Genomic DNA, 16,576 nt, shown 5'->3' with positions numbered 1-16,576 from the left:
AGCACTCTACCACTGAGCCACAACCCCAGCCCAATGTTAATTCTTTTTATGATCACATCTATCACCAACACCACCAAATTGTGCTTCTTAAGAAAAAGTGAGCAGGCACATTACTGAATAGTGTATCTTAGTATGTATTCCCTTAATTATACAAAAATCTGGTCAATGCATTGAAATTACTGCTCTAAAACCCAATTATATGTTTAGCTTTCTCCATCTTTTACCTATTCTCGTTCACTGACAAGCAAAGCTCCAGAAAATTCTGTGTCTCTATGGTGGCTCTGAGCTTGGAGCACTCCAGAGGCATGTTGCTACTCCTGCCCTCCACAAACTCACTTTCTGAAAGAAAAGTAAAATCATCCTTTATAACACTGGGGACAAGGCCAGGCAGGAGGTGCTGTAGCCGTCTAGAGGGGCTGAGGAAATGACCAGTCCCTGTAGCCTGCTGCTGACTAAAAGTCTTTCTTGGCCACTTCCTTCTATCCTGGGCCTAGTATGCCCAAGCGTACAAGTGAGGCCATTATTCCTGGCTGGTTCCTCCCTCCCCAGTGAGCCCTGCCTAGTCCTCCCAGTCTCCTTAGATCACAGATTCTTCATATTCTTGCTCTTCCTCCTAATAAAGAGTTTCTTTTCTTCAACCTTTCTTGTTTTACCTCTAGCCATAACTATTTTCTCCCCATCATATACCACACCTACTTTTCCTCCTAACCTTTTATTCAACAATCAAATGCCTCAAACATCACAGATAGACAAGTATCTTGTGAATTTACATCTCACACACTGAAGACCAAGAGCTCCTTGAGGACAAGGAATGCCTTGTCCATCTGTGTAGTTTCCACAACACCTGATACTATACCTGCCTGAAGCCCAAAGAAATAGATGCACATACATAAAGAGAGAACTTTTCATCACAAAATCCTCAGGTCCTAAAATAGAATTAGACTTTCTTCCATTATCATTTTGTTCTAACAGTCTATTCCACACTCCTGGTACCAGCCCAGGGCTGAAACTAATGGATGAGGATGGAAATACCAGCATCTTCAACATCTCCTACACCAACTTCTTCCTGGTAGGTTTCCCCAGGCTGCAGGAATGGCGGCCCCTTCTGGTCCTGCCTTTTACCTTCCTCTACGTGACCATCATCTCTACCAATGCCCTGATCATCCACACTGTGGTGGCCCAGCGGAATCTGCATCAGCCCATGTATGTGCTCATTGCTTTGCTCCTGGCTGTCAACATTTGTGCTGCCACAGCTGTGATGCCTAAAATGTTGGAAGGCTTTGTGCAATATGCTAACCCCATATCACTCCGTGGCTGCCTGAGCCAGATGTTCTTTATCTACTTCACCCTCCTTCTGGATTACAATCTCCTGCTAGCCATGGCCCTGGACCGCTACATGGCTATCTGCTACCCACTCCGCTATACTGACCTGATGACCTCCCACCTGCTGGGTGTGCTGGCCATTTTTGCCCTGACACAGAGCCTGGGAGTGGCAGTGCCCTTGGTGGTGCTAACTGCAAGAGCTCGATTCTGCCGGACGGCAGTGATTCAACACTTCACATGTGAGTACATCGCACTGCTGAGGATAGCTTGTGGAGACTTGACCTTCAACAACCGGTTGGGGTTGGCTATGCGGTTGGTCACCGTGATCTTTGATCTGGTTCTGCTGGGAACCTCCTACACCCGCATCATCTATGTTGCCCTTCGGATCTCTTCTAGGGGAGCCCGGGCCAAGGCCTTGCACACATGTGGCTCCCACTTACTGGTCATCCTCACCATCTACCTCTCTGGTCTCTCCACTTCCATTGTATTCCGAGTGGCCAAGACTGTGTCTCAGGATGTTCAAAATCTACTTAGTGCTGTATACTTGCTGCTCCCAGGAGCCTTGAATCCTCTCATTTATGGGATGAGGACTAAGGAGATCCGGCAACATATAGAAAAGATGCTCTGTGGAAAAGAATCACCTCAGGAGGCTGGAGAGAAGCCAAAGAGGTTGCAGAACACCAGAGTGGAGAGGGAATTGCCAGGGTAAGAGAACTTCATCAACTTGGGGAATTGGGACAGTGACCTCAGAAACAAGAGATAAATAGGCAGTACTCAGAGACAAACTGGAATTTCCTGAGCAGATTTCAGATTCAACAGCTGGCCCATTGTTGGTAAACTTCGGCTTGTTAAATTCTTAGAATATTTTTGTTGTTGATGATGATGATGTTCTTTTTAGTTACACATGACAGTAGAGTCTATTTTGATATGTTTACACAAGCATGGAATATATCTTATTCTATTTAGGATCCCAGTACTGTGGATGTACACAATATTGAGATCACTGTGGTGTAAACGGGAAAGTTATGTCAGATTCATTCTATTTCCTATTCCTATTCCCATCCAACAGCTTGTACCTATTTGTCCTTCTTAGTTTATTTATCTCTCCTCTTTCCCCCAATTTTAAGAAAGCTCCAATTAATATCTGGATGCATTTGACTTCACTAGAAGGCATATAAAGCAAGTAAAACAGATCATGACCAACCTGAACATACAGTCTGTAGCAAATAAATAAGCCAAGCCCTTCCCTGGGGCCATCTCTCTTAAATACAGCCTAAGGCCTGACATGAAGTTCCTTGAGACCAAATAAATCAGTCAATCTTGAGGTTTACAGTCTAAGAACTAGGGTTCTAAGTCCAATCAGTCCCAAATACAGGTGAGGACCTTGACTGAAGTCCCAAATCTGACATGTGTGCCTGACCCCAGGATGTGAAGTTTAGCCTACATAAACAGTTCAGTTCATGCCCAGGGTCCCCAGTCCAAAAGATACTCAGACCAGATCTCCTCTTGGTCCCAGTCTGATACATAAACCAGAGCAGACTCTACCCTGGGGAGCTCAAACTGAGCCAAACATCCAAGTCAAAACTCTTAAGGCCTCAAGGATGACATGAGGCATACAGACAAGTTCCTTCCCTAAAGCCCAAGTGTAACCCCAGGACCAGACTAGATCGAGACCTGAGTCTGACCCAGGTCAGGTCATTCTCCCCATGGCAGCCAGTGTGATCTATCTAAAAGTTACTCGGTAGCTCCTCAGGAGGTTAAATCAAGAGGCTCACTTGATCCCAGGAGTTCAGGGCCAGGATGAGCAACATAGTGACACCTTACCTCAAAATTGAAAATAAAAATAATATAACTCCCTTGCTTAAAAGACTTCCACAGCTCCCTGTCATCTATTGAAGAGTCTCCTTCAGGGATGTCCCAAAAAGAGGCTGTGGTGCCTACACATTGCACAGAGCCATCTGTGAACCAGGCATTTTTTTTTCTTCCTCTCTCAAATGATCATTAGTGAATTCCCCATGAGGCCATAAGTATAGTCTGGGAGAGAGAAGGCATATAGTAGGCAGGAGCTGGTAACATGAGTATTTCAGCCACCTCATGTAACTAACTTGTGCTTTCAGTGACTGCTTGAGCCTTGATCTTGTATATACCACTATCATCGGACATGATTCACATTTCAGACACATAGTAATTTGGTCACCTACAATTAAGTGTCTAGTCTCTACTTTGGCTCAGTAGCTAGTCAAAAGCTGTTTCTCAAAAGGAGAATACAGCCAGATGTGGTGGCACATTATGTAATTCTAGGCTGAGGAAGGATACCAGGTTCCAGGCCAGCCTTAACAACTTAGTGAAATCCTGACTCAGAATAAAAAATTAAAAGGGCTGGGAATATAGCTCAGTGATAAAGTGCACCCTGTGTTAAATCCTCAATACCAAAACAAAAACAAAAAAAGAAAAGTAGATATCCAGAGGATGGCAGAGCTTTGCTCAAAAATCCTAAGGGCTTTAGCTGTGATTTACCTGTAGAAGCCCAAATCCCCAAGCAACATCTCCATCTGCCACTGTCACTTCAATCATCATCAGATCTGCTGAATCATATGGCCCAAATAACAGAGCAGCTTGCACAACAGACCAGAACTGTGGCAGAGCCCTCTCCTGTTCTGGGCCTCATTCAAAACTAGAAGCTTTTCAGGTCACTTGGTAAACAACCTAGAGTAGTTCAGTGAAAGGAGGATATTTTTGCCTCAAAATTTCAAGGAGGCTCACCAGGTGTTATATCTCTTTCTTGGTTGTGGGAAGGATCATGTGCAACAATTTATTCTTTACCTTAGAAGCAATATCTTAACATGCTTTATTCCACTAGAAAATTTGCTGATGCAGAAAGCCCCTGAACTCTGGTGAGATTTATTCCCTATCCTTTTGACATGTAACTCTCTTACCAATAAGTCTGGAGTTGTCACTCACAAGTTCCAATCAACATGTCATCAATACATTGGACTGGTGCAATGTCTTATGGATGGCAAAGCTGATCAAAATCCTGTGTTAACTAAATTATGAGATAGGGCTAGTGAGTTGATAATACTCTTAAAGTGGGGCAATGAAGGTATGTTGCTAGCTTTGCAAGCTAAAAGCAAGATGGTGGTTTTACTAAGGGGCATGGAGAAAAAAGCATTTGCCCAATCAATAGCTGCATACCAGGTTACCGAGAGATATGATGATTTGTTCAAGCATAGAAACCATATCTACTTGGAATCACACCCCAAATAAGCTTATGATAATGAGGTAAGAGAAGAACTAAAGATAAGTAGAAAGGAGACCAAAGGAAAGAAAAAGACTAGTTGTAAGTCTAAAAGCCCTATAATCAGACTTAACTTACCAGACCTGTTTTTTCCTCAGGGTCTGTCATACCCAAATTTCTGAGACAACTACAATTTAACTCATTTAAATTCACTCATCTATGAAAACTGCCTCATTTTGATTAAAGTATTAAGTGCAGTTAGCTCACACAATTATTCTTAGATTAGGAAAACCAAAGGGAGATGTATTTTCAGAAACCTATATTATCAATACATTCTAAAAGTTATCTAGAAAGAAGACAATGCCACCCTTAAGATAAACATCTTTTGATTTATGATCAAAGAACTGAGTTCACCAGACTGATGGTGTTCCCACTTAACTTCCTGTACTCATCCTTTATGTTTCCTTTAGAAGATGAGCTGAAGATCCTCAAAGCACTTCTTGCTCACATTCTGCTCTAAGAATGTGTATCTTCACTTTTCACTAATAAAACTCTTTTTCTTTGTTAAAACCTGATGTGTCCTTAAGTTTCTTTCTGTGGCATGTCAAGAGCCTGGAAGGTCCAAGTAGTCTCTTTGCCTCTGCAGCTACCTCCTCAAACTCCCTGACGTGACAATAATCCATTGTCATTCTCCAAGATGATTTCTATGCAGCCTAAGGGGGTGAGTTGGATGAGGACGGGGTGGGAATCACCTCTCCTGAATAGTTTATGTCAGTAGTTCCACTATTCTCTGCCATCCTTCCAGAAATGCAACGATTTTGGTTTACTCTTTTCTTAGTGGCTTACACTTGGCTTTTCACACTATTAATAGCTCTCACTCAGATCAGAGAACCAACATGGGGATTCTGTCAGTTGCTGAGCAGGTCTATTCCAGTTCTGCATTCCAGAAGTAGAGAAATAACACAAGATGGTTTGGGGGACCTCACCAGACCCATTGTGAGGTCATAAGTTTTCTCAAAGCAGATTTAAGCTCCTTAGATAGGGTGGCAACAACAAAATATCATCAGAATATAGGGCTTCAGTGTTCCTAACTTGATCAGGATTTCCCCATATGTTGCCATTTCAATTTTTAGGATTCCATTCACTCCCAAACAATGTCCTCACTTTGACAGTAAATACCCTATCAGGTTCGGAAATAAACTGTAATTCAACCACTCACAGGGTTAAGATTCTGAGTCTGATTTTCAGCAATCTCAACTCTGCAGCTACAGAAAATAGGTTTCTTTCAGGGAAGACTTAACAATTTTTCAGGTCACTCATGCACCAACTGAGCTGGAACTTCAAAACCCGGAGCTCATCCTTTTCTTTTCCTATTTTTTTCCAGTAAAATTTGAAGCAAACAGCTAATCATCTTATACTAACTTGAGAAAAATGTTTGAAGGTCACATATATGGTCACTCAAGGCCTTGCCTTTAAATATCCAATGGTTGTACTTTGTTTATCTCTATTGCCACATCATACCATGGACTATCAGTGCTCTCTTCTTTAAATAAAATCTTTAGCTCCTTTAAATCAAATCAGATTAAAGAATCAATTTCAGAAACCTCAGAACCAATTCAGAAAACTCATTCTTAAGAGTCTGTTCCTCCAGAACAATTCTAAATGACTGGTTCCCCTAAAATCAATCTGTATTAATCAGGGTTCTTCAAAGAAACAACCCAAAGGATATGTGTGTATATCTATACCTATCTATATGTCTACATAAAGATTCAGAAAGAGGCTGATGCTACAGCTTGAGTCCAAAGACAGTTCAGAGGCACAAGTCCTTTTTTGTGGGACCTCAGTCTTTTTTTTTTCTTAAGGTCTCCAACTGATTAATAAGTCACCCACATAATGAAGGGTATTCAGCTTTACTCAAACTCTTTATCAATTTAAAGGTTAATCTCATCTAAAAAATATTTTCACAGCAACAATTAAACTGGTGTTTGATCAATTATCTGGGTACTATGCTCTAGCCACTTGACAAAATTAACCACCACAGATCCCTAGGCGCAGATCCTAAGCCAACCCAAGTGCAGAAGAAATGCCCCAGCACAGGGCCATTTTGCAAAGACTGAGAGCTCTAGAAGTTCATGAAGTCTTTATCCAAACACTAACTGAACATATGCTAAAGAAATAGACCTCTATGAACATACATGACAAGGAATGATCCCTGCAAAAATAGTTCAGAAGAGTTTCAAAAACAGAACGCTACAATCTTCAACATCAACAAACAAAATACCACAAAATAGCAAACCCCGGAGGAGGAGAATCTGATTTCCAGAATTACTTCATTATAATTGTCACATTCTCAATTTCCAACAATACACAAGACATACAAAGAAGCAGAAAAACATTCAAGGAATAAGATCAATCGACAGAAACTATTCCTAAGGAAGCAAAGACATTGGACTTACTGGACAAAGACATAAAACAACTGCTCAAAAAACTAAAGGAAAACATGGACAAATAAGTAAAGGAAATCAGGAAAACAACTATTAAGAAAACCAGACTAGGCCTGCAAGGTAGGCAGACCTGCGACCGACCAGCGGATCAGGCCCAGCGGCCTGCCGGCGTGGTAGACACGTCACCCCAATTGGAGTAGGGGCAGAGCAGAGCCTTCGCCCACGCCCGGAACAGGCCCAGCGGCCCTATGGCGTGGTAGTCACGTCACCCCAATTGGAGTAGGGGCAGAGCAGAGCTGCCACCCGCGCCCGCAAGGTAGGCAGGCCTGTGACCGACCAGCGGAACAGGCCCAGCGGCTGCCGGCGCAGCAGACACGTCACCCCATTTGGAGTAGGGGCAGAGCAGAGCTGCCGCCCGTGCCCGCAAGGTAGGCAGACCTGCGACCGACCGGAGGAACAGACCCAGCGGCCTGCTGGCATGGTAGACACGTCACCCCAACTGGAGTAGGGGCAGAATAGAGCTGCCGCCCACGCCTGGAACAGGCCCAGAGGCCCGCCGGCATGGTAGTCACGTCACCCCAATTGGTAGGGGCAGAGCAGAGCCGCCACCCGCGCCCAGAACAGGCCCAGGGGCCCGCCGGCATGGTAGTCATGTCACACCAATTGGAGTAGGGGCAGAGCAGAGCCGCTGCCCGCGCCCGGAACAGGCCCAGAGGCCCGCCGGCATGGTAGTTACGTCACCTCAATTGGAGTAGGGGTAGAGCAGAGCCGACGCCCACGCCCGGAACAGGCCCAGCGACCTGCCGGCGTGGTATCACGTCACCCCAATTGGAGAAGGGGCAGAGCAGAGCCCCCGCCCACGCCTGCAAGGCAGGCAGACCTGCGACCGACCGGCAGAACAGGCCCAGGGGTTCGCGGGCATGGTAGACACGTCACACCAATTGGAGGAGGGGTAGAGCAGAGCCGCCGCCTGCGCCTCCAAGGTAGGCAGACCTGTGACCGACCGGCAGAACAGAACCAGTGGCCCGCCAGCGTGGTAGACAGATCACGCCAATTGGAGGAGGAGCAGAGCCGCCGCCTGCCCCTGCAAGGGAGACTTTTCAACTATACAAGAGCAATATAAATATATAGGGGGAAAATTTCAAAAACACAACAGTTTCACCAAGCAGAAAGAAACACGAGCAGTGTGAAAAGACAAGTAAAGAAAGGACCACAAGCAATGCAGGTCAACTCAACTTTAGAAGAGGTAATAGCTGCAGCAGATGGAATGTCAGATAAAGAATTCAGGATATACATGCTTCAGATGATCTGGAGTCTCAAGGAAGACATTAGACAGCAAAATCAGACAATGAAAGACCACTTCAACCACTTCGACAATGAATTACATAAACAAATCCAAGAAACAAAAGATAAACTATACAGGGAGATAGAGGTAATAAAAAACAAACAAACAGAAATCCTAGAAATGCAGGAAGCAATAAACCAACTTAAAAACTCAATTGAGAATACTACCAGCAGAGTAGAACACTTAGAAGATCGAACATCAGACAATGAAGACAAAGTATTTCAACTTGAAAAGAACATAGACAGCTCAGCAAGACTGTTAAGAAACCATGAGCAGAATATCCAAGAAATATGGGATAATATAAAGAGACCAAACTTAAGAGTCATTGGGATACAGGAAGGTATAGAGGTCCAAACCAAAGGAATGAGCAATCTATTCAATGAAATAATACGAGAAAACTTCCTAGACTTGAAGAATGAGACAGAATCCCAAATCCTAGAAGCCTAAGGATGCCGAATGTACAAAATCATAAGAGATCCACACCTAGATACATTATAATGAAGATGCCCAACATACAGAATAAGGAGAGAATTTTAAAAGCTACAAGAGAAAGAAAGCAGATTACATTTAGGGGTAAACCAATCAGGATAACAGCTGATCTTTCAACACAGACTCTGAAAGCTAGAAGATCCTGGAATAACATATTTCAAACACTGAAAGAAAGTGGGTTCCAACCAAGAATCGTGTATCCAGCGAAATTAAGCTTCAGGATGGAAGATGAAATTAAAACCTTCCACGATAAACAAAAGTTAAAAAAATTTGCAGCTAGAAAACCATGTCTTCAAAACATCCTCGGCAAAACATTACAGGAAGAGCAAATGGAAAATAACAATGAAAACCAACAGTGGGAGGTAGGACAGTAAAGGGGGGAAAAATAATCAAAGAGGAAAACAAACCATGTTTAGTAACATAAATAAACAAATATGGCTGGAAGAACAACCCATATCTCAATAATAACCCTAAATGTTAATGGCTTAAACTCACCAATTAAGAGACACAGGCTAGTAGAATGGATCACAAAACAAGACCCAACAATATGCTGCCTACAGGAGACGCATTTGATAGGAAAAGACATACATAGACTGAAGGTGAAAGGTTGGGAAAAATCATATCACTCATATGGACTTCGGAAACAAGCAGGAGTGTCCATACTCATATCAAATAAAATAGATTTCAAGCCAAAGTTAATCAAAAGGGATAAAGAGGGACACTACATACTGCTCAAGGGAACCATACACCAACAAGACATAACAATCATAAATATATATGCCCCAAACAATGGTGCAGCTATGTTCATCAAGCAAACTCTTCTCAAGTTCAAGAGTCTAATAGACCACCATACAATAATCATGGGAGACTTCAACACACCTCTCTCACCACTGGACAGATCTTCCAAACAAAAGTTGAATAAGGAAACTATAGAACTCAATAACACAATTAATAACCTAGACGTAATTGATACATATAGAATATACACTTTTTACTCAGCAGCACATGGATCCTTCTCAAAAATAGATCATATATTATGTCACAGGACAACTCTTAGACAATATAAAGGAGTAGAGATAATACCATGCATCTTATCTGATCATAATGGAATGAAACTGAAAATCAAAGAAGGAAGGAAAAATAATGCATCACTTGGAGAATGAACAATAGGTTACTGAATAATCAATGGGTTATAGAAGACATCAAGGAGGAAATTTAAAAATTCTTAGAGATAAATGAAAACACAGACACAACATATCGGAATCTATGGGACACACTGAAAGCAGTTCTAAGAGGAAAATTCATTGCTTGGAGTTCATTCCTTAAAAAAAGAAAAAACCAACAAATAAATGATCTCATACTTCATCTCAAAATCCGAGAAAAAGAAGAGCAAAACAACAGCAAAAGAAGTAGAAGGCAAGAAATAATTAAAATCAGAGCTGAAATTAATGAAATCGAAACAAAAGAAACAATTGAAAAAATTGACAAACTAAAAGTTGGTTCTTTGAAAAAATAAATAAAATCGACAGACCCTTAGCCATGCTAACGAAGAGAAGAAGAGAGAGAACTCAAATTACTAGCATACGGGATGAAAAAAGCAATATCACAACAGACACTTCAGAAATACAGAAGATAATCAGAAACTATTTTGAATCCTTATACTCCAATAAAATAGAAGATAGTGAAGGCATCGATAAATTTCTTAAGTCATATGATCTGCCCAGATTGAGTCAGGAGGATATAGACAACCTAAACAGACCAATATCAATTGAGGAAATAGAAGAAACCATCAAAAGACTACCAACTAAGAAAAGCCCAGGACCGGATGGGTATACAGCAGAGTTTTACAAAACCTTTAAAGAGGAACTAATACCAATACTTTTCAAGCTATTTCAGAAAATAGAAAAAGAGGGAGAACTTCCAAATTCATTCTACGAGGCCAACATCACCCTGATTCCTAAACCAGACAAAGACATTTCAAAGAAAGAAAACTACAGACCAATATCTCTAATGAACCTAGATGCAAAAATCCTCAATAAAATTCTGGCGAATCGGATTCAAAAACATATCAAAAAAATTGTGCACCATGATCAAGTAGGATTCATCCCTGGGATGCAAGGATGGTTCAATATACGGAAATCAATAAATGTTATTCACCACATCAATAGACTTAAAAATAAGAACCATATGATCATCTCGACAGATGCAGAAAAAGCATTCGACAAAGTACAGCATCCCTTTATGTTCAAAACTCTAGAAAAACTAGGGATAACAGGAACTTACCTCAACATTGTAAAAGCAATCTATGCTAAGCCTCAGGCTAGCATCATTCTGAATGGAGAAAAATTGAAAGCATTCCCTCTAAAATCTGGAACAAGACAGGGATGCCCTCTCTCACCACTTCTGTTCAACATAGTTCTCGAAACACTGGCCAGAGCAATTACACAGACGAAAGAAATTAAAGGCATAAAAATAGGAAAAGAAGAACTTTAAATTATCGCTATTTGCAGATGACATGATTCTATACCTAGCAGACCCAAAAGGGTCTACAAAGAAACTATTAGAGCTAATAAATGAATTCAGCAAAGTGGCAGGATATAAAATCAACACGTATAAATCAAAGGCATTCCTGTATATCAGCGACAAATTCTCTGAAATGGAAATGAGGACAACCACTCCATTTACAATATCCTCAAAAAAAAAAAAATACTTGGGAATCAACCTAACAAAAGAGGTGAAAGACTTATACAATGAAAACTACAGAACCCTAAAGAGAGAAATAGAAGAAGATCTTAGAAGATGGAAAAATATACCCTGTTCATGGATAGGCAGAACTAACATCATCAAAATGGCGATATTACCAAAAGTTCTCTATAGGTTTAATGCAATGCCAATCAAAATCCCAACGGCATTTCTTGTAGAAATAGAGAAAGCAATCATGAAATTCATATGGAAAAATAAAAGACCCAGAATAGCAAAAAACAATGCTAAGCAAGAAGTGTGAATCAGGCGGTATAGCGATTCCAGACTTCAAACTATACTACAAAGCAATAGTAACAAAAACAGCATGGTACTGGTACCAAAACAGGCGGGTGGACCAATGATACAGAATAGAGGACACAGAAACCAATCCACAAAACTACAACTATCTTATATTTGATAAAGGGGCTAAAAGCATGCAATGGAGGAAGGATAGCATCTTCAACAAATGGTGCTTGGAAAACTGGAAATCCATATGCAACAAAATGAAACTGAATCCCTTTCTCTCGCCATGCACAAAAGTTAACTCAAAATGGATCAAGGAGCTTGATATCAAATCAGAGACACGGCGTCTGATAGAAGAAAAAGTTGGCTATGATCTACATACTTTGGGGTCGGGCTCCAAATTCCTCAATAGGACACCCATAGCACAAGAGTTAATAACTAGAATCAACAAATGGGACTTACTCAAACTAAAAAGTTTTTTCTCAGCAAAAGAAACAATAAGAGAGGTAAATAGGAAGCCTACATCCTGGGAACAAATCTTTACTCCTCACACTTCAGATAGAGCCCTAATATCCAGAGTATACAAAGAACTCAAAAAATTAAACAATAAGATAACTAATAACCCAATCAACAAATGGGCCAAGGACCTCAACAGATACTTCTCAGAGGAGGACATACAATCAATCAACAAGTACATGAAAAAATGCTCACCATCGCTAGCAGTCAGAGAAATGCAAATCAAAACCACCCTAAGATACCATCTCACTCCAGTAAGATTGGCAGCCATTATGAAGTCAAACAACAAGTGCTAGCGAGGATGTGGGGAAAAGGGTACACTTGTTCATTGTTGGTGGGACTGCAAATTGGTGCAGCCAATCTGGAAAGCAGTATGGAGATTTCTTGGAAAGCTGGGAATGGAACCACCATTTGACCCAGCTATTCCCCTTCTCAGTCTATTCCCTAAAGACCTAAAAAGAACATGCTACAGGGACACTGCTACATCGATGTTCATAGCAGCACAATTCACAATAGCAAGACTGTGGAACCAACCTAGATGCCCTTCAATAGACGAATGGATAAAAAAAATGTGGCATTTATACACAATGGAGTATTACTCTGCATTAAAAAATGACAAAATCATAGAATTTGCAAGGAAATGGATGGCATTCGAGCAAATTATGCTAAGTGAAGCCAGCCAATCCCTAAAAAACAAATGCCAAATGTCTTCTTTGATATAAGGAGAGTAACTAAGAACAGAGTAGGGACGAAGAGCATAAGAAGATTAACATTAAACAGGGATGAGAGGTGGGAGGGAAAGGGAGAGAGAAGGGAAATTGCATGGAAACGGAAGGAGACCCTCAGGGTTATACAAAATTACATACAAGAGGAAGCGAGGGGAAAGGGAAAAATAATACAAGGGGGAGAAATGAATTACAGTAGAGGGGGTAGAGAGAGAAGAGGGGAGGGGAGGGGGGATAGTAAAGGATAGGAAAGGCAGCAGAATACAACAGACACTAGTATGGCAATATATAAATCAATGGAAGTGTAACTGATGTGATTCTGCAATCTTTATACGGGGTAAAAATGGGAGTTCATAACCCACTTGAATCAAAGTGTGAAATATGATATATCAAGAACTATGTAATGTTTTGAACAACCAACAATTAAAAAAAAAAAAATCTCCCTTGCCCCTTCTATCCTGGAAAGATATAAAGAAAAGGGACCAGGAATCTGACCTTCCCAGACAATGAGTCTCCTGGCTCCTTAATCTCAGACTTCCTAGTCCCCAGAATTATGAAAAATAAATATTTGCTGTTCAGTCATCTAATCTATAGTATTTTCCTGAATGGACTTAAACAAATGAGATAGTCACTTTTAATTACCATTCCCAGGTTACAAATTTGATGCATGTATTTTTCACTCATTATAATGCTGTTTTCTGGCAGGAGAATAATGAGACTGAATATAGAATTTTACCCAGTAGGATTAGAGGAGAAATAAGACATGCTACCTTTCAGGTTACATACGATCTGCCCTGAAACACTTTGGGTGAAGTGAAAGCAACTTGGTTCTGCAACTGAGTGAAATAAAGACCTAAAGCTACTTTGCCTTCTCTTACCTTTAAATTCTCTGTGATCCTGGTCTTTAGAAGCTATAACCCCACCCCTGCTCCGGTTTAATGACCATGTTACATGCTAAATATAAATTTATTTTCTTTACCAACAATAAGAACAAAAAAAGCTTTCTAAATGAATTGGGCGGATGAGTTTCATATATTCTACCTCTATTTTTACAAGTTTTCTTTTCTAGAATTGCTCTTGGTTTCTGGATTTCTGTATTAAGAAATGAAAAAGAATACCTCTAAATTTTGAAGGCAGAATGTAATACCAAATGACACCAAGGTTGGATTTTACATTCAACTGCATTTGCATTTAGATCAATGCATTTAGAGATATGTAATATTCTGTATACTTTTACCTGAATAAACATAATAAAACATTTCAGGCAATACATGTCAGCCAATTTGCAAGCATCCCATTTAATAAAATGTGCCCTATTTGGAACAACCCTCTTCATGTTTAAAAACAAAACTATAAAAATCTTAAGCTATATATTCCTATTATCTTGTAATAATTTATTTTTTCAATTAACAGTTTTAATTCATTATATACAACATAATGCTTTGAAATTTATAATGGTTTTGTTTATTGCTCCTTTTTATTTGTTAAATATGGAATATGTACAGAGAATGACCTTGATATCTGGGAGACTATATAATAACATAGAAAAATTTCTTAGGAATCAGGCTAGATCTTTATCCAAAAAAATTAAAAGTAGTGCTTACAAATTAAAAAAAAGAAAGAAAGAAAACCAGACTATCAACCGACATAAGAATGACTAAAAAAAAAAAAATCTAATTCTGGAGCTGAAAGGTACAATAACTAAAAGGAAAAATTCACTAGAGAGATTTAATAGATTTGCAGGAAGGATAATCAGCGAGCTTAAAGATAGAACAACTGAAATTACTGAGTCTGAGGAGTAGAAAGAGAACAAAATAAAGAAAATTGAACAGAGCCTAAAGGAACCTGAGAGCCAACATCAGATGACCCAATAGATGAAGGAAAAGGGCAGAAAGATTATATGAAGATAAAATGGCCAAAAACTTCACAAATTTAATGGAAAACATGAATGTATAAATCCAAAAAGCCCTACAAAATCCCCAAAAGGATAAACTCAGAGACCTATGCTAAGATATATTATAATGAAAAGCTATTAGAGTGGCTATTATAAAAAAATATGAAAAATTAAGAGTCATGCTTCACTGAGAACTTACTATACTCTTCTACTTCAACAGTACTTGGATAGAACCTGGTGGTTGATCCCAACCCTACCAGATCCCCATCCCAACAGCTGCTCAGAGTCAGCAGCACTTCACAGCACTCTTAGACACCCCAGGCTTCCACTCAAAAAGCCATGCCTCTCCTCAGCTACCCAACATGGTGACCACACCCTCTTTTCAGAGGCACCAAAACTATCACCAAGAGGCTGCTATCAACCTCCAGGTCCACATGGAGCACTAAGCCTCCAAATCTACTACTTTGACCGTGATAATATGGCTTTGAAGAACTACCAAATACTTTCTTCACCAATCTCATGAGAGGGTACATGCTGAAAAACCGAAGCTGCAGAACCAATGAGATGGCCAAATTTTCTCTCAGGATATCAAGAAACCATACTGTGATGATGGAGAAAGGAAGCTAAATGCAACAGAAAACATGTTATACTTAGAAAAAAGTAAAACAGTCACTACTGAATTGCTACTGACAAAAATGATCCCCCACTAGTGTGACTTGAGACTCATTACCTAAATGAGCAGGTAAAATACATAAAAGAATTGGGTGATCATGTAATCAACTTGTACAAGGTAGGAGCCCTGGAATCTGGCATGGCAGAATATCTCTTTGGCACGCTTACCCTGGGAGATAGTGATATCAAGAACTAAGCCTTAGGCTGACTTCATTATAGTCACAGAGACTTCGCTGGTCACCAAGGCAGTGTATACATTTTGGAGTTACATTTAACTGTCCTATAAGTTGCACCAAAACATCCATTAATTTCTTTAAATGTACCATTCCTTTGAATAAAGAAACTTGGTACCATAAAATAAATAAATTATATGTATATAAAAAATTAACAAGTATAGATGAGAATGTAGACAAAATGGAGCCCTTGCATATTATTGGCAGAAACATAAAACATCATAGCTACTATGGCAAATTTTGGTTAACTACTCAAAGTTAAAAAAGGAGAAAACAATCCAAATGTTCATCAATGGATAATGAATTAACAAAATATCTACTTATCTACACACACATACAAAAATAAATACTATTCAGCTCCTCAATGTGTGTATATAAATGTATGTTAGTATAAAATTCATTGTGTGTACGTGCATATATATATATATATATATATATATATATATACACATACATACACACATATACATATATGTATATATGTGTGGGGGGTATTATATATATATTCAGTCTTTAAAAGGAATGAAATTCTGATACAAACTACAACATGGATGAACATTGAAAATATTACGCTAAGTGAATAAGCTAAATACAAAAGGACAAATAACATATTACATGTATATGAGGAACCCAGGACAGACATGGAAACATAAAGTAGAACAGAGGTTACCAGAAACTGAGGGGGAGGGGAGAAAGAGGAGTTATTGTTTTTATT

At 39.9% G+C, this 16,576-nt stretch overlaps 1 protein-coding gene across 1 annotated transcript; it reads left to right on the top strand.

The window, feature by feature from the left end:
• The first annotated feature begins 1,012 nt into the window (after nt 1–1,012).
• LOC143391321 (olfactory receptor 52Z1P-like) lies at nt 1,013–2,032 on the top strand. The gene has a single exon (XM_076844016.2). It carries the CDS (start codon nt 1,013–1,015, stop codon nt 2,030–2,032), a length of 1,020 nt encoding a protein of 339 aa, XP_076700131.2.
• Nucleotides 2,033–16,576: the final 14,544 nt, after the last annotated feature.

Source organism: Callospermophilus lateralis, chromosome 2 (assembly GCF_048772815.1).
Source record: "Callospermophilus lateralis isolate mCalLat2 chromosome 2, mCalLat2.hap1, whole genome shotgun sequence".
In the NCBI taxonomy this organism is placed as follows: Eukaryota; Metazoa; Chordata; class Mammalia; order Rodentia; family Sciuridae; genus Callospermophilus; species Callospermophilus lateralis.
The sequence above is the reverse complement of the archived record's forward strand: the minus strand, read 5'-3'. Positions and strand labels throughout refer to the sequence as shown.

Coding starts and splice junctions, on each gene's coding strand:
- LOC143391321 (XM_076844016.2), top strand. CDS start 1,013: ATGGATGAGGATGGAAATACCAGCATCTTCAACATCTCCTACACCAAC.